The 19,505-nt window shown below is 38.7% G+C and overlaps 1 protein-coding gene across 10 annotated transcripts in view; it reads left to right on the top strand.

Annotated features, from left to right (window-relative positions):
* Positions 1–19,505, top strand: part of LOC122570308 (venom dipeptidyl peptidase 4-like) — a 296,735-nt gene that overhangs the window by 153,526 nt on the left and 123,704 nt on the right. For all 10 annotated transcript variants that reach the window (XR_006317782.1, XR_006317783.1, XR_006317781.1 and 7 more), the window contains one exon: positions 9,831–9,883. Coding sequence is in view for 7 of the 10 variants with exons in the window: in XM_043732434.1 (XP_043588369.1) it covers positions 9,831–9,883 (53 nt within the window). In the remaining 3 variants the exon portion in view is untranslated. The remainder of the gene's footprint in view (positions 1–9,830; positions 9,884–19,505) is intronic.

The raw sequence follows: 19,505 nt of genomic DNA on the forward strand, positions 1-19,505 counted from the left end.
GTCCTTATGAAATATCCGCGTTGCTCGGTCAGTGACCGAGGATATCCCATTGAAGATGACCGAGCAGCGTGCACGTTTTAACGATGATTCTTCCATTATGCGGCGATTTTCTCACCCGGCCATACTCGTGGCGGAACAGTCGCGACACGAGTCGAAGCGTCTTTTCTTCCGCCATAATATTCCAGATTCTGTATCCCGACCGGGATAATGAAGACCAAACGAACCAACGATCCTTCCAGCTTATGGAATAACCCAAGGTTAAATCCTTTATTACATTCGCCCTTCCACGCGTCTTTCTTACTGCGCATTTTTATGAATAAAGTGATAGCGCACCTGTGCTCAGAATCAGGTCATTTAGAGAAAAAATATCGATTAATTGTAATTAACGAAGCGGTAAATAATATGGTAAATCGTGTACTTCGGCTTTCACTAGATTTTTATAACGGCGATTATCGTTCGAAGTTGTATAAATTTATACGAAACAAATAAATAACAGCATTATAACAACATAAGGACAATAAAGTGCGTTATCGTTGCTATAGCGTAGCAATTAGAACGCAGAATATTTCCAGCAGTTAATTCGATTATTTCTGCATCGTAATTTCGATGCTCGCTATTAAATCGGCCATATTCTGTCCGTAATGTCGTAGGTAATAACTCGAATTATTATCGAATGGAACATCGTTGGAAAGCATACGCGTCCTTAAAGCACAGTGTCGTGAGGGAAACGTGTTTTCCTTTTCTATGGATATTACGACCATTCTATGTAGCAACAGTCGTGCAACGTGGACCATTCGATTTTATCAATTCGTGCGATAAATAAAGTTATCTATAAATAAACTAGCAAATTTTCTTTTGCCACCGGCTGTGTGATTTTCAATTGATCGTCTACATGTCGCGTTTTGTATTTCTAGTTTAATTAGACCAGCGGGAAATTAAACTGATAACAGAGGCCGGTAAAAGTTTTCGGTTTTAATTAAGAAATATCGCTGATGGACGAACCGATCTCGGATTAGAAGACTTCTGAGGTTGGTAAATCGAAATTCAGAGGTGGCCAATGCAAAAAGCTTGGAGAAAACGTCGCGGAACTCGGCTCTAATTAAGCCGGCCAAATTACAGAGTCGAATTGGAAAACTACGGTCGGCAGGTGCAAAATGACTCGTGCCGCTAGTTTGCCAAGCGATAAAATCGCAAACAGGGATCGTAGTTGTTGCGCTGCTGCCGAATTCGCAAGAAGAATCCCAAACGAGCCCTCGGTTTCGTGCAACTTGCTCAGAATATTCCACTGGTGTATAATTCTTCTATCTATTTGCACTTTTATAGACGAAAATTTGGAACCATTTCTGTACCTGCCTATATATATATATTCTTAATAACTTGATATTAATAATTTGATTATTAATTCGAAAATAATATGCCGGACAACGATGATGTTTCATTGTATTGGGTTGGCAGCTAAGCGATTGCGGATTTTGTTAATACCATCTAATGACAAAATCCGCAAACGCTTAGTTGCCAACCCAATATTTATGTGGATGAATTTCTGTCGAAAGAATTTCTCAAGGTAACAGGATTCCGCACTGACGTGTTCCCAAAGATGTCGTTTTAATTCGCGATATTACGAAATAGTTTTACGAACGCGGCGCGCAAACTTTTTTGAAGCGCGTGTAGCGTTTCTTTCTACGAAACGGCTGAATTTCATCGAGGCAAATTCAACCGTATCGTTTCATGTATAATTTTATTAAAAAGTTTGTGTAACCCGGTACGCGTGAGAAATAACGAATTTACTGAAATACGTGTTTACTGAAACATGTGTTGAAAAATATTACGCCGATTATTACCGCGTTGCGAATATTCATGCAGAATCATGTTTTTCTGAATCTAATGAAAGAAGTAGGAGTTAGATGGAAAAGCGTTTCTTCCAGTGAATATCGTACAGAGTATTTATACGGTGGATATTTTACATGTTTCTGCATATTCTGCATTTCCTGCATTTTTACGACCTGAAAGCTTTTATAGGTGCATGAAAATCCACAGCTCGATTATTACGAATGCGTTTTGCAATCTGCAGTCTAATAACGGTAATTCCTTTGCCCTCTTTGCGAACCTATCGCGAAAAGGATATAGAATTTCTGACGTAGCGTCGCGTAATTTGCTCGAAAATTGGAAAATAGCAATCGTAAGAAACGCGTAACAGGGAAATATATTCGACTGGCAGTGTCCGAAAATTTACAAATAGCTCGGGGGGACGACGGTAATAGAATTCGCAATTTATCAAGACAGGATGCGGCTCCCAAATTGAATCGTGCAAGTCGAAGCCGCAGGGGTGGCAAGTTTGCCCTGTAAAATTGAAGTTTCCGGTTGGTGGGGGAGATTAATTACAAAATCGAAGTAGCCCCGTAGCGAGGCGTTGCGAGGCTGCGTGTATGTGTCTGTGTGTGTGTGTGTGCGCCGTTGGTGACAAAACTAGGGAATTCCGCAAGTTCTGGGTGGAACCGCAGATTTGACGCCGTGACACCTCAAAATTCGGCGAGCGCGTTTCGGGGCTGGAAAATCGAGCATGCAAAAGGCACGTCCGCCAGGATCGAATTCTGGCGAAAAATTCAGGAAGAATAAAGAGAACACCAATCCTAGTCAATTTTGTGATAGACACGAACGTCTTGTTTTAATTTCTGACGCTAGATCACTGGCCGTAAGAAATTATTTTTTATTTTTCTGTGTTATCTGCACTTGGAATATATTTGATCCCATCATTCATCCAGGTCTGTTTTGTGCATAACGCTTCGAACGATTTATTCTCTGGTTCGATGCTTTCGAATGATTTTATCGAAAGAAAATACGCAGTTATAACTATTATGTAATTGCTATAAATCTATAGGAATTTTGAGATGATTTTATCAAAAAGATGTACAGTTGCAACTGCTGCATAAACGCTATAAATCCGTAGGTACATTGAAATGATTTTGCCAAAGAAATACAACTTAAAAGCTACAACGATTGCGCGATTGCACAACTTTTACGAACATAAGTCAGTCCTACTACTTTCAAAGTACTTCTGAAAGTAAAATGGCTTTTATTTGAAAATTTTATATTCAAAGCTGCTTGGAATGCGCTCGATACCGTCGCCGTTTGTCGATCCCAGCGGCGGGAAAATCCGCGTTTTCGGATGGCAAATTAAAAAACAAATTCCACCGATATCAAGATATAGCCGAGGCTGTCCGGTCCACGCTCTGCTATTATCTTTCACCTGTAAATCAATTTTCGTCGGTGGACCGCACGGCCGAAAAATCCGCCGTGAAAATATTTGACCGGCAATCGTATCTCTTTGGACGCGTCGCGCTCGAAGCCGAGGGCTGTCGCGCGAAATCCCGTTCGATTGATCGTTACCGCGCCATTCATGAGCCTGAAATGCAATTAATTAACCTTTCGTAGCGAGACCCACGTTGGATTAATTGTTCGTTTTTCGATTTTCATCGCGTGACCTCCCTTCTCGCCGTGTTGATAGTTTTCTTTTTTTCCCGTTTTTATTAAAAAAAATTGACGCGGGCCTCGCAGCTGCGAATAAATATCGATTACCATCGACAGGCAGAGTAGATTTCATATACAAAGTACATCGATGAAAATAGGAGGGATACCGATCGAGAAAAACGACATTTTCCAGGATTCGCGTTTCGTTGTTTCGCTTATCGTGCTTCATGACGCACTATATGCTTACTCCACGCATGTATAACCTGTCGCGATAGTAACGGGCAATTTTTCACGGGAAACTAAATCGAACACACAAGCTGCAGTTTTGTCGAAAATCGCTTTGTTTTTGGGGGAAAAAGTAATTTCAGACAACAGGCCCCTCGGGGACCAGGCGCTTCGCCGAAAAAATATTCGTTTCGTAGCATCTCTCGTTACGCTTAATTCTTAATTCTGACGCTTCTTTTGTGCCATTTTTCAGCCACTAGTCATTTTTTTTACCTTCGAACTTCTCGCAAGTTTCTCGAGGAAAGTTTGCGAGGATAGAAAATATGGAAACACGGACGTGAAAGATAGCGCGTGAGGAATCTTTCCGCCCGAACGTCGAAACAAAAGAAGTATAACGATTGGAAAGTATAATTAAATTAATTGTCGTGACGAGATGGAAATATATCGATTGCGTGGTAATTGGAAAGTAATGAAATTTAAATTTGACGAGAATTAGATTTCCAGTTATAACGTAGGACATTCGACTTAATTGGAAACATTCAGCGTCATGCGTTACTTAATTGCGTAATTATGGCAATGTTTATTACGTTCTAAGCAATATTGGACGTACAGTCGTAGCCAACGGTTAAACGTCGTTTATTATCGCTTGCACTTATTGTTAGCGCTATCTGCATCTCGTCACGCAATCTTTAGAATACTAGAATGCTCGAATCGTAAAAACGTAAAACGAGAAAACAGATGCGAGCGTGCTGAATAAAAACACGAAAGTAATTTAAATACGAGCTACGAACAAGGAGACGCGAGTTCAATGGTGAAGGTTAACCGTTTGATCGAGTAGCCAGTGAAACGGCAGGGAAACTGAAATTATTCGATAAAAAATTGCAACGTGTCTGCTGGTCGATAATCACGCGTTCTTGTCGAACAAACTTTCTGTATCTTTCTAAATTCATTGCACCATTTTGAAGAGAGAGGAAGATTCAACGAAACAATTAGTAATAATTATTAGACTACGGATTCTCCTACATTTCTGATAAATTGAAAAGCCCAGAAATTCAGAGCTTGCACGTATTATACGAAAATGTAGAAAATATTCAAAGCCGTGTACTGGTCATAATTTTTGGTAGGCGAAATAAATTATTATAGCACATTATAATTATTAAATTATTATAAGTTTCATTTTTTTCAATTCTCGTAGAAGTATGAAACAGCCTAACGACAATCCTAACCATATTTTGGATATTTCGTATATTTTGATGTATTATATGAGCTTGATCAGAAAGTTGGTTTTCTCCAAAATCAAAAACTTTCTAATTTCCTGCTATGGAAAATGTCGATTGAAGAAACGATCGTTCTTACGTCGTTGATTACTTAAATTTTGATTAAAATTTGATTGTCTACTAGATAAGTCGTATTTCTACGACTTCGGATTTTCTGATCGTTTGAAGTCGAACAACAAAGAGGCGAAAAAGCGATACAATTTCTCAACCACCATGATCAACAGATATGGCAGCGTTCCACTTCTTTTCACTTGCAAGAACGAAGAGAACTATGAAAGGACGACGATTTCACAGCACCGAGGGCATAAAACAAAAGACGCTGAACGAACTAAGAGGCGTGCAACAAAGCGAATTTCAAAAATGTTTTCAGGGATGGAGAAAACGTTGGCAAAAGTGTATTATTGTTAATGGACATTGCTTTGAAACTGGACGATATAAATATTGAGGAATAAATATATATTATCCTAACGAAAAAAAAAAAAAAAATTAAAAGTCGTTCGATCTTCTTTTAAACCTTCAAACTTGCCACGGATGCAAAATGTTCACAGTTTAATTATAAAAGAGAAGAATTTACCGAAAGAAAGGAATCTACGAACTAAAGTTCTCTATTTACTCACTGGACGATGCAGAAAATTCCGCAATCATCGACTAACGAAAAACAGCCGGACTTTGGCGATAAATAACCGAAACTCGGGTTCGTGGATCGCGATACCATCGAACAGTGTGCATCGACAGTGTGCAACGATACGGAAGGATTCATGACACTCTCTCCACTCTGTTTTGCCTCCATAAACTCTTTCGAGGCACGATACAGTGCATCATGTTGCTCCGATAAGGCACAACTACCGCCTCTCACCATCGAATTCAGACTACACGAAGAAATTTCACTTGCCTAACTGCTACGCTTGGACATAAATGACAAACCATCTTTCGTAGTCGAAATTATTGCAAAGATAAGACAAACGCAAGAGAAAAATCAAGAATAACGAATAACTGCCTTGGAAGATTTACTTTCGAGAAAATCGAGCTTGAAAGCTTTTTAACTCTTATTTAATTTATCTGTTTGCGGCCAGAAATCCCTTTGGTATTTTTCAATGTAAAGAAAGGGCACACATATTGTAAGAATGAACAAAATTACAGGAAAAATAAACGTAAAATTTAGACGCGTGTATCCATAGCAAGTGTATCGAAGAATGTTTGAAGGAATCAAGGGGGCTGGTCAAATGGCTCAATCTCGAATATGAACAGCTATGCGATTTCCATATTTGAAATACCTGTATTGTTCAGAATGAAGCAAATTGAAATTCCTTGGGCTTCTATAAAGAACGTTCATGGAAAATAGCTGAATAATATCGAGATAAAATGTAAGATTTTTGAATACGTTACAAGCAAAAATGACATCAAACGTGATCCTTATACCGCTCAACGACTGACGATTCAAATCACTGAGAACCGTGTCATAAACGCGAGAAAAGGGAAGCACAGGGCAGTCAGGATGTTTCGCAGCGGGTCTGCGGAGTTTACGTTGAATAGTCTCAATTTTGTAACTGCGCGATTCGATTTGTCGAGTATACGTGCATTTGACTAATTGTCGATTAGACAGGAGCGGATAACAGGCAGAAGATTATTCCAACTGTGAAAATAAATCGAAAATTACGGAATAACATTTTTGTCGCTTCGACTCTCGTTTTATGGATATTCGCCCGCGTCGTTGTACATACCAAATCAAAATATATTCTATTCATACTTTCTCATTAAAAACTTGAAGTTTCCCTTCTATCAAATAAAATTGAATATCAGAAGCTGTTAATCTGCAACGTGTGTCTTCAAACGTTCGTTTAATTTCCTTTCTGTCGGAAATTCTTTCCGCTCGAATTACAATAATTCGCCGATTATTTTAATCGCGCTATCCGACACGCAAAACGAACAGATTAAAATACTCCGTTAACGTCTAATAGAACTGCGAAAGGTGAAATAATTACTTACTTTCCTCGAACGGAACACGGAAAGGTCTTAAGCAAAGGAGACCTATAGGTACAAATGCTAGCAATTAGAATTCCGTTTTTCTATTTAAACTTAGAAACGATAATTCAAGTTGATAAGACGGCGAGGCAGAGTCTTTAAACGACTGTTTCGCCCGTCACGCAATTCGAAAGACACGCTAAAACCGTGCAGAAACAGGAGAAAAAGGAAGCAGCCTGGCCATTATTGCATCGTGACGTGAAAGTCGATACGAAAGCTGCATTTGAATTTCCGGCGAAAGATGAATTATAACGGCAACGATAAGGGGTTTTGTACGAGCTATGAAACATAAGGGAAAAACGCAAGTACCATAACCGCTTACATTTCCAGAGATAAGCGACGCTGCCTCGATGTTCGTCCCATCGCGAAACATCTGCCATTTTTATTCTTCCTTATACGACGACTATTTTAGTATTTTTCTCGAACTCTCAACTCTTTTATTCCTTTGTATCTCGTTCCATTTTTTCCCTCCGTAAGCAAGAGGAGATACGAGCCATTTATTCGAATCAAATATCTTTTTAATTGCCGATATATTTAACAACGATACCTATTTAATCTACCATGAGCAAAATGAGTCGTTTACGTTTACATTCAATTCTTTTATTACTCTAATCTTTGACAAAAGATCTGACAAGATTTTAGGATATTTGCCGAAATCTGTACCATGTTATACAATCAGTTTGTAAGCCAAATGTTTGGAAGGTTTTTCAGGGATAATAAAAATTTGTCTGCGAGAAACTTGCGAATGAAATGTCGCTCGAGATACGAACGGCCCTAGTTGCCTATGCGAATATTAATTTTTCATAAGAGAAGCACATTTCTCCCGATGTTTTTTCCTTTATTTTTTAATAAAAGATATAGCGTATCAAAATTTAAGATCAGTTTTAGTTAGCGGAAATATAACATTTCCAAACATTCCAATCTCTCGTTTCTTCATGTTTGCCGTTCCCAAAGACGCGTTTCATCTGCTGTATAATTTTCGACGAAATTTGCATTCGTTTTAAAAGGTCGCGCAACCGTGTCGGATTATCGCTATAGCTTTTTTTTGTTCGAAACTGAAAATTCCGATTACGCAGCGGCCCCGTGTTTCTGTTTCGTAATTAGCGGTCCTCCGGCGTATGAATCGCGTTATCGTTATGGCGTTCTACGCTGAAATAGTCGGTGTTTCGCGACGACTGGTTTCAGATAAATCTGCTAGTAAAGGGTTCGTTAGCTACCGGCCCTTCCTTCCCCTATTGAAATAAAAATTACGTGCCGTTTCCCATCCTTCGCCAGTGGTTAGGTGCAACGCGCTTCGAGCGAAATAATTTTATATCAAATTCATGCGCCCGCGACGTAAGAAGAATATCGTAGTAAGAAGAAGTGGCATGCACGTTGGGAATTCTACTGTTGGGATAAAAATTGTGTGGCATAAAAATTCCCCGTGATTTCATTTCGATTTTACATTGTAGTAAAAAAACGTCACAGACATTCGGCGAGGGTCGAAAGTGGATATACGTGTCGAAGACATGGAATTTATTCGGAAACCCTTTCACGTGTGTCGCATAAATTGAAAATTCATTGAAAAGATGTAAAGTAGGAGAATACAGGTTAACGGTAAGGAAACGCAGCTAAATCTGTAGATAAATTAATACTATACGAGCCTCATTTTTCTATGTCACTGAAGCTACCATTTATTTTATTTCATCGAAATTCTGTCACTTATAATTAATGTTGTTAAAACGTGATAAAGTAGAAGAAATTATACAGTGTAGTAGGAGCGAAATGGCGACATTAGAACATATTCTAATCAAGTGTCCTCACAAATAGGCAACGCAGGTCAGCTTCCTTAAAAAAATATGGACGTAGCAGGCAGCCTTTTCCTTCGAGAAGAAAAGTTAACAAAAGACATATATATATATATACATAAAATCGTGCACGAGATTAAAATGCCTCTATTTAGAAGACTGAATAGGAAAATAATAATAGGAATTTCAATGGGCATTATAATAAGAATAAACTGGGGAAAGTAACAGTAAGGGACCACAGCCTTAACAAAACAGTTAATCCACTGTATAAACTTAAAACACCGTTTATTTATTATATATATTTATTTACTACGTACACTTATATACATATGTATATGTTATATTATATATGTATATATAACAAGATTGCACTTGGCATAAGCTTTGTACAATAAATAAATACTACTATCATAGGAAATTATTGAATTCCATATACAACTATGACACGTCACAAAGTCCGTTTCCTTAGGCCACATTCAGTCACAGAATATCTGGAAAGTATAATTATTGCAGTATGAATCTGATTAGGGCGAGATAAATCGTAGGGCGTGGTAGATAATTATATTCAAAATTCTAAATTGTATAATTTTCTGCAACAATTTACCTCGTCTTAAACGAATTCATACATGTAAATCCTTTTTTCCCTCTACAAATCTTGCTACGTCTCTCAAAAAGAAAATGCCCATCGTCCTGTCGGTTGCATCTCTACCAATTTTAATATAGCTTCAACAGAATCCGTCCCTGAGGACGTAATCTCTCGAACGTGATTCGCCCGGGGAACATATTAAACGAAGAGCCTGTGCCCGACAGGGACAAAGAGGGAGAAAGAGAGAGAGAGAGAGATTCGAAAAAGTAAAAAAAAAAAAGAAAAAGAAAATGATTCTGAAAAAGAAAAAAGGAGAAACTGAGAGTAAACGACAAGAACGTCGCGATAAGACCCGGGAGCGTTTATTTAACCCTTAAAAGCTTGCCGGCATCCAATTTCCCCGGTCAAGTTTCCCCGACAGTCTCGGCTAATAAACATTCTCCGTTGCTCTTCTTTCTGTTGCAGCTCTATCGACACACGTACTTGGCCCACTACAGGATCGTGAATCTGCAGACCTTGTAAGTAAACGAGTGGCGAGGCCGCGGGCCATTTCACCTAATCGTATCTCAAACTTATTCCACCTCACACAGGGGTCACGGAACTTCAGATTTGCATTTTAATCTTCGCGCCACCGCGAAGCGGCGCGATCACTCGAAAGGGCCTGCCGGCGTGCAAATTACGACCGCGAGAATTTCATCCACAGCGACCTAACCCGCGGTGTTCGTTTTAATCGCGAAACGCGACGCGAAGCTTCTCCCCGATCCTTTTCCCTAGTTGACATATTTGTGGTTTCTCGGGTTTCACAACCCGGCTGTTTTTATTAGCACGTCGCGGCTTGTTCCGCGGTTTACTTCTTCGGGGCAGATGTGAGAACATTTTGTTGAAGAAGCAAAGATATGCCGGAGAAAAGTATTAATAATTAGAAGAACAGCCATAGTTTGCATAAATTGTACGCCCTCCACTGTCTTTATTCTCTAAATGTTTTATTATATATCTGTGATTTTACTCGTATTATGCGCCAATTACTAAAGCAAAATTTGTGGTCGAAGATTTTCGCCAGATGTAAAACGAGTAGTCTCGTCATCGCGAAATTTTTCGCCGTCGTCGTTTAAAATGTAAAACTCTTGCTTTTCTCGAACTCGCCAGCAGTAGGAGTTTACTCGGGAGATCTCTGGACGTTAATTTGCCATTTAACAGTGCTTATATTACGATTAGAGCCAACGCCGCTTACCTGGAATTCGTTTCCACCCACTTTGCCACTGGCTTAATCGTACTCGCTGGTGCGCCACGAATTTCTCTTGCAGTCACTGCCCCGAAGTCTTTATTGCTATCCTTCGCGGCTTTTCAACTCCGTACGTACGACCAGAATAGTTTCGAGCAGATGATAATTACGTGAAATTTCTTCGTTTGCGCGTATCGAGCTGTACATGTCATAAATATATGTTTCCAATCTTGTAATTTCCATATATAACGTCAGGTTAGTTTCAAGCTTTGCCTCGAGTCTCGTCATAGCGTTAATTAAATCTCACTATGTTCAGCACAACGTACTTAACATGTTCGTGAAACACTTTCGCCAACCAGTATCGTGTGTATCGCAAGCATTTCCTTAACAAGTTTCAAAGAATCTGCGCGATATATCCTGTCACAAGTATTATCTAACGTAATTGCACAACACGTTATTGCACGTGTTGCCTCACGTGACACGTGTAACGCCTCTGCCAACATCCATAGGAGATAAATTTTCGTCACGAACTGTGACCGCGTTAAGCCTCGCGCGTATCGACTTCCTCGATTAGAATGAGAAACTTTCGAGGAAAGCTCGCTAATTACAGCCGAATATCGATCGGTATTTTCATCTTAAGACCCCTTAAGGCTAAAGTAGTAGATTTACGTTGGGTAGAGTGGGAGTGAAAACCGATTCCCGACGGATTATCCGCTTGGTAAACGACGTTAGATCGGAAGCTGGCGAAAAGCCGCGGAAGCCTTCCATAAAGTTTCGAATGGAGCATGAAAGTTCTATAGAAACGTAACAACCAATATTGTTCGAAAGGTTAGAGGGATTTTTCGTTGACGGGAGCAAGGGTCGAGAACGGTTTCAGAAACGGCGGGAACTTTTCGCTGTTCACGCCGGCGTATTTCGAAAGTTCGGTCCTTCAAAGTTCCGAGTTATAGCCGCGGCCGTATTTCAAACCAGGAAGCTCGTCCATCGCGTTCCGTTTGAGGAACATTTGGAACATTTACCATCCACGTTTATTCTCCGACCCATTAACACGTGAGCCGCCACGCGAATTTTATATATTTTTGCCTAGCAGCCGCCATACATTGAAATATACCGCGCCATAAAATTGAATTTTTGCGATATGTGATATCGTATTCGCATATTTTTTTCTAACCATGTCATATAGATCGTTCGTATTGTTCAGAATTTGTCAGTGAAATTTATCTTATTTTAAGTATTTTAAGAAATTTGGTAATCAATGACTACGTGGCGCTCAAAATTCCGTTGACGCAACGTTTCATTGCAAAACCACGCGAAGGAAGCTTGATAGGTTCAAATGACTTGTATCAAAGATTATCATCTTTGTTAATTTTTTAATTTGGTAGTCGACTGAAACTATAATCTTTTTATCTAATTACAAAGTAATTTTATTTTCTAACGTGACAATGGTTTTGAATATTACAATGGTTTCAGTTAAGATCGATATTCAGTACGGACGAGTGATGGGATAACTGTGCTCCTCTGCGAGACGCGTATAACTTGACTTAAACGCAACGCAGATAATTTTCTCTCCCTTTAATCCGTTACCTCAGGTATAAATATGGACGCTAGCTAAATCTGCAAGTGGAGTGCTACTACAATTATTCTTACGAGCGAGCGCAGGTATTACGTTGGATGCAGCTAGCAGTTAAATATTGATGAGCAGAGCTATAGTTCTATGGTTGATATAACTAGGATTAGAATAGTAAATACAGACAGTGTTCTAGATACGTATGGCGCAATTACAGCCTGAAGCCATGCGATATACAACGCACATGACACACAAAAATGCATAAAATACCCAAAGTAGGGTATTTGTATTTTTCAACCGATGAAACGAACCTCTGTTTTTTAAGTTCTACTACTTTAATTACGTCAATACAAATTTTGCATAAAGATCACAGACTTCTATATGTATTAGGTTGTCCGAAATGTTTCTTTCGTTTTATAAGGAAATAATAGACGCACAGTTTATTGAATTATGCACGAACATAATAATAGAAATAGAAGGAAATGGATCATACCTAATTCAATAAAATAATATAAAACAGAAATTGTTGTTCATCTATTATCATCTTACGAAACGAAAGAAACTTTTCGGACAACCTAACATATTACTAGATTGCTAACTCTTTTTAAAAAAGAATTAAATTTAAGATATCTTTTAATACTATTGTATCTATAACTGTTTATTATTGTCACATAGACAATTTAATATCTAAATAATCGATAACTACAAGTTATACATAGAGCAACTTGAAATATAGTATTCGCATTTCGTTTACGTCGATCTATCGTAGAGCAAGTTTTACGCAGTAAACACCAGGTGAAAGTAACATAACGTTCACGTTACAGTTTGTCGCTGCACAATTTAATCACTGAACTGACATGTGTCAGAATCGAAGAAAACAAGAAGCGTAAAATTTGCTATATGTCGACTGTATTTACCGATCTAGTGCTGGCGCGTGTGCAGGAAGGGTTGTACATAAAATCCGGACATTTTACACAAACAAAATTTAGGCAGCCGTCAGTCTAGTAATATACAAAAGTCTGTGATAAAAATCCGCGATCTTGTTAAAATGAACTAATGTAGTTTCATCATGGACGTGCAAGATTGCAATCGTAACTATCAACAAGGAAGATTCAGATGTTAAACAAACACGGTACAAATAGAACTGTCCCCTTCGATTCTCGTAGAGGGGAGACTACTCTCATAAATAGGATAATCGTGGAAAAGAGCAGTCGACGGAGAGATCACGCGAAGAGTCACGGTAGGGAAATGCGGGAAAGGTCGCTATGGAACGAGTTGATAAGTTAAGAACAAAAAGCCGTAGGTTGGCGCGCATGAACGACTTCGGTGGCGTGACCAGAAGAACGAACGAAGCTACGCGTTCCCCTGCCAGCGACATTTTTCTCTCTGTCGGCTTTTCTCTACGTAGGCTTCTGAGGATGCTCGGCGAATTTTCAACGTGCCATCGAAAATGAAATTCGCCGCCGTCGTCTCGGATATGAATTCCAGATTTCAATTTTCCGATCAGCCGTCTTCTCCTTGTCTCGCGTTCGATATCTCACGAAGATGATATCTCGGGAAAATTAAGCGTCGCTCCAGCAGAATCTCCTTCCTTTTGAAGTCAACCTCTCGAATCCCGAATTACGTTTTAATTATATTTTATCACAGGTGCTATCTTAGATAATTGGAGATTGTTGTTCAAGCTAGGAATACTTTTCACTTCGGTTAGAAATTGGATATATATGCGGTGGTACTAACGAGTAATATTCCTAGAAAATGTGAAATTAAAGTGTTTGAAACGTAAAAACGTTACCGCGCGCATATAATTAAACTCCCTCTTTGTGCAATTAAATGCGACGTCTCTTAGTGGCGTTAACGTTTTATACACGTCAAAAGACGCGAAAGAAGACTTTCCTTTTGGAGAAACTGTTTCGTAGCATTTCACTGTAAATGGTACCGCGAGGTAACGTCAGGATGTACAAGATTATATATTCGAAAAAGCACGCTGTTCCATTACTTGATACTTCACTACACGTAATTTGCTTTTGCTACGTTTGAGAGTAATCGACAACACACCAGAAAATTAGCATTTCCATTTGGCGCAATCTAAGTTAACCAGAGAGCTTCGCTCAAAACGCAGTCACCACAGACTCATTATGATCTTTCAAATAAAATATTCTCTCTACAGCAGGGAACGTAGTTTGCACGCTTTCTCTTTGAGCGCGATTCATCCGGAACAACGCGTAAGCCATCGCTCGACGATGAACGTAATCCTTTTTTCCTCGGTCAACATGATCTCTTTATATGATTTATGCCATAGTGAACCGTTAAAATACGTAGAATACGAGGCGTTTCGAAGCTCGACAAGACCGATTTCCTTCAATGGAACATTGTTGCGTCGAGAACACAATGAGTCTCGAAGATAATAGCTTGAATAACAGTAACACGCAACTTATACAAGCAGATCGAGCAAATGGAAGAAAGAAGGAAGAAAGGTAACAGAAAATAACGTGTACTTAACATTGCAATCCATTGCCGCAATTCGAATGATCAATGATTATTTCTGGTTCGTCGTTAATACATCGGTCGATTGTATCGAATCGTTTGTCGTTCATTCCTCAATGGACTTATTGCCAGGGTTTTGCGAACTGCGAACGAACGAAAAATATTCAGAAATTCTTTCTTCTGGCATACGATTGAGAAATAACATCGGAATTTTTGTGATTCTTGGGTCAGTTACTGCCAGCATTCCGTCTTCTCTTCTCTCTGTGTTTTTCTTCGTTTGTTTAATCAAGCCTTCCCAAACTTGGATCGAGTCATTTAAACGAATTTGATTATAACCAATACAGCAACGCTCGCACCATGTACACACACGATATTCCACCAATCTTTATTCCGCACGAATGGCACGGATCTTTGCCGAATTCTGCTCTCGCCTCCAGAAGGGTTCGTTGCCTTTGTTTCGACGTTCTACTATTTAATGGGATCCGGTATTTCGTGTACTGTAGAAAATATCGGATTCCTTTGGTAACAAAGTTCCTTTTTTTGATTTTTCCGTTTCTATTTCTTTCCTTTTTTTTAAATATTCCAATTTAGAATTTTATTTAGAAAATTATTCATGACGAGCGTCAAAGTGTATTTAGTTCTAAATTATTCGAGCTATCAAGAACGATCAATTTACAATTCTTGAACAGAAATCAAAGTTAATTCAACTCTGAACGACGATCGACTTATCTCGCTAAAAAGTGTCTAATTCCTTTAACATATCCAAATGCTCTCTTTCCAATTTCTCAGTTTCTCCGCCGATACGTAATACACCCAAAAATAGCACCTCAAAAGTCAAAGTTCGTTCAATTCGAAATCGTTCTACCTACGCCTCTGACTACGATCAATGAATATGACCGAGAAAAGCGGATAGTAGACAGAGCATCGCGTATAAGCTGCTCCAAATTCGAACCAGAGGAAACGCATGCGTTTCGACTAACTTTTAACAACGTTCCCTTACCAAACTCTCGACAAAGCTTTGTAAGCCATGGACGACGCACGCTTTAAATCTCCAGCGACTGGTTCGTAGCCAGACCGAATTTCTTGCTAATTCACTCGCGTGCCGGTCGTTGTCGCGTCTGCAGTTCGCCTATCAATTAGGGGGAACGAACCGTGTCCCGGTTTAAAGTCTGAAATCAAGGGATCGAACGCCCGTGCACTTTGTACCACAGGGTACAAGAGTTTCGGCCATAAACCCGGTTTCTACGCTACATGAATACCAGCGTCTTTATTTATGACTCTTCGCCCATCCCCTTTCTTTCGCTCTTCCCGACCAAAACTTCTCCTTTGAAGCCGAACCTCTCTGACATCACGATAGCTGCTGCTGAGACTCGCGAAACTTTCCATCGATTCCCCTCCTTCCATTCTTCCAATTCCCATTGGCCACGGTGTATTTTATAAATTGTATGAAATTCCCTAGTAGCTTCCTCTTATAGCGAATCTTTCTTTTGTTGTTGTTGTTGCGGTATTATCAGGTCCTTGTTGCTGCAGAAATTATGTCGAACGAGTCGAAAGAAGATTATTTTACTTCTGTACTCAACACTCAAATACCAAAAATTATAGTAAGATGGTATTGCCTGCGTTATCTAAGCCTGAAATATTCAAATACCTGACACGAATATCAGGAATTAGAATAAGATGTCATTGCTCGAGTCACTTAAGCTTGATCGTCTTAAATATACTATAAATTATAGTATATATTATGCTATATATAATACGTGTATAGAATACCAGAGATTATAGTAAGACAGGATTGCTTGAGTCGTTTAAGCTTGAACGTCTTAAAATTCAAATAGCTGTTATTAATATCAGAAATTATAATAAGATGGGATTGCTTGAGACACTTAAGCTTAAACATCTTAAAATTCAAATAACAGAGGATTTCGTAAGTCGTCTAAACATGAACATCTTAAAATTCAAATATCAGAAATTATAGCAAGATAGGGTTGCTGTAGTCACCTAAGCTTCAACGTCTTAAAATTCAAATACCAGGAATTACGAGGAGGTTACTCTTTTTACAGCCACCCACTCCTTCCTCCATGCAAAGTACTTGTTTTTTTTTTTCTTTTTCTGATACTACCATGGCATCGTTACTGCAGTAATTCCGGCGAACGAGTCAAGGAAAAATTTTTTTACTCTTGTTCATGTTACTAGAGTTTTTTCCCCCCGTTGTACGACTGATCTTCCGTCTGGGGATTAGCTGGAAATATCGATGTTGACCCAGAGTTTATCAGGTATTTCGAGAAGACCTGGCACTTTACGTAATTTATTGGTGACTCTTTTATAGGAGTTTTTTAAAAGATAGGAGGTATTACTTGGATTTTCTGAAAGAGAAATTCTTGTTGTCGGGTGGTATTCAGATTTTATTGCACTCTTTAGTCTCCAATTTCTGAACCAAATGTGTCAGCTTTTATTTATTTTGCAAGATAAGAAAATTGATAGTTTTTTGGCCACTACATGGATACATTGTACATTAATACAATACCTAAACATCTTTGTTGTACAGCCAAACATCTTACATAATTTGTAATTCTTAATAAAGATCAGAAAGGAATGTTGGATCGCAACGTGAATATGTAATAAGAATTGGAAGGTTAATCCAATCTTCGTAACTTCTTTAATAGAAGAACACACCGTTGATGGTGAAAAACGCAATGGCCATCGAAGCTGAAGCCAAATCTGGAAAATATCTCTTCTATACAGGCGTTGTTTTAATTTCACTAAAGTACCAAATGAAGTTTTTCCGGTCGGTTCAACCCGATGGAAAATAAAAACGCGAATGTCCGACGGACGATTCCTCGAGTTCTCGTCGCGACCCCCGTAAATTCTTTAAGCCGCCATTTAATTTCGGTGACCGAGTTTAACAACGTACCGCGTATATCTGCTTGGCATGCGGATTCAATTCTAAAAGGGAAATAATGTAACGCGCTTGCTCAAGCTTCTTTATTACTCAGCCTTTCAACCGTGTGCCAACTCTGCATGAACACACACCGGCTCGCGTTAACTCCTAACCAGAGTCACCTTTAAAAGCCATTAGCGAATTCCGGTGATACCTTTTTACTGCCTTTCCTAGATATAAAAGGATCTCAATCAGCCCGATCCATCACTTTGCATACCCGTTCTGTGAAAATTATGCGGCCATTTACCTAAATTTCGGGCTAGATTCTGACATTTACTTTTAACAAAAGGTAGCAAAAGGATCCGGAAAGAAAATCTATAGGATCTATCTATCTAGGAGCATTTATATCTGGAAAGAAGCTAGGAAATTGGCTCGCGCCAACATTCTTACAGCGATAAAAACTGTTTAATAGTAAAAGTAGAAAGATATCGGCATCTAATATAGTTGAATAAACGTTCACTTTCGACGTTTTATTCGTGCGTTTACTGGAAATGAATTTATAAGATGTATTTTCGAAAATCTATTATATCTACGACGAAGCTATCATTTCAACATTCTTACAACAGTGAAAGCTGTTCGATAGTAAATATAAAGCGAGACCAGTATTTAATACCGATAAATAAGCACTCACTACAATCCGAGAAATCCTATCGTCGTTCGCGGTATTTCATTTTCTATCGTAATGCAATAGCCATCTTAATTCGAGATTTTCAATCGATTCTCAATCGAGGATATTTAATAAGAGATCTAACGTTCGCTGGGAAATTCGATGCTATAGTTTAATCAAGATGCCATAATCTCGGAAGCGAAGGCCAGAATCCAGCATCGAATATTCTAACAGCGGGTACGTAAACCAAGAATCTACCAACCAGGCGAAAGCTCGACAGAATCTCCGAGCAACGTTCTCGTAAAACGACGTTCCACCATAAAAAAAAAGAGAAGAAGCAGCGCTTCAAGTAAAAGGTCCATCTACATCTTCTCGGAAATGTATTCTAGCGACTACCTGCGGAGTTACTCCTCCCATTCGATCAAATGAACGACCCTGAGGATTTGGATAATTGAAACAAAAGCCACGCGTTGGGAGCCACGTAGCATTAACAGCTTTAAAAATATTTTTTGAATACAAATATAAATATATATTTTTTTTATCCAAATTATTGCTTTTATTAAGCTTTTTCTTCGAGTTTATATCTGTATACAATTTCTAACAATATATCGTATGATAATATTGACAGAATAAAATGTATAGAGGGTGTTTCCAACTTGTTCAGTCAAACTGCAGGCAAATCGTGTAATGTGCAAGTGAAAACTTCGCTACAAAGTTATAACCAGATATTGGACACAGTCTGAAATATGTATGTAGCAATGGATTCTGCGCTACAGAGTATCGCATTTATAGAATCATATATTCATTGCTCTTTTAAATTTTGATACAAAAACGTATGCACTCTATTTAATAAATTCAAAATCTCCTGAATATCTCCTAAACGTATAACTCACTTAAAAAAATCATTCCACCACGATACACTTCCTTCTAGATATCAAATATTTTTGTATGTATGTTAGGAACCAGTCGTATACATACGCAAATTATGTAACCTACTCTGTATAACATAGTACAACATACGTAGCCTAAATCTTCTGCTCGGTACCTCATATAGCAGCCAGCGAACCTAATAGAAATCACATAAATGTATCAGGCAATTGCTTTACGTGGTGTTTGTACGTAAGTGGTTGAAAATTTAAGGGGTGTTTCCATAAGAGCCAGAATAAGACAAAAACGAAGCATGGAACTTTTACATGAACGAATGTAGGTCAGAGAAATAACGAAGCCGAAGAGTGCAATGTTTTTCTTCTTTATTTTCGTCCTACCGATTTTACCTCGCAGAAGCATCCCTTAAATTTTCTGCCCAATACACTGTATAAATC

This window comes from Bombus pyrosoma, linkage group LG8 (genome assembly GCF_014825855.1).
Source record: "Bombus pyrosoma isolate SC7728 linkage group LG8, ASM1482585v1, whole genome shotgun sequence".
NCBI classification, from domain to species: domain Eukaryota; kingdom Metazoa; phylum Arthropoda; class Insecta; order Hymenoptera; family Apidae; genus Bombus; species Bombus pyrosoma.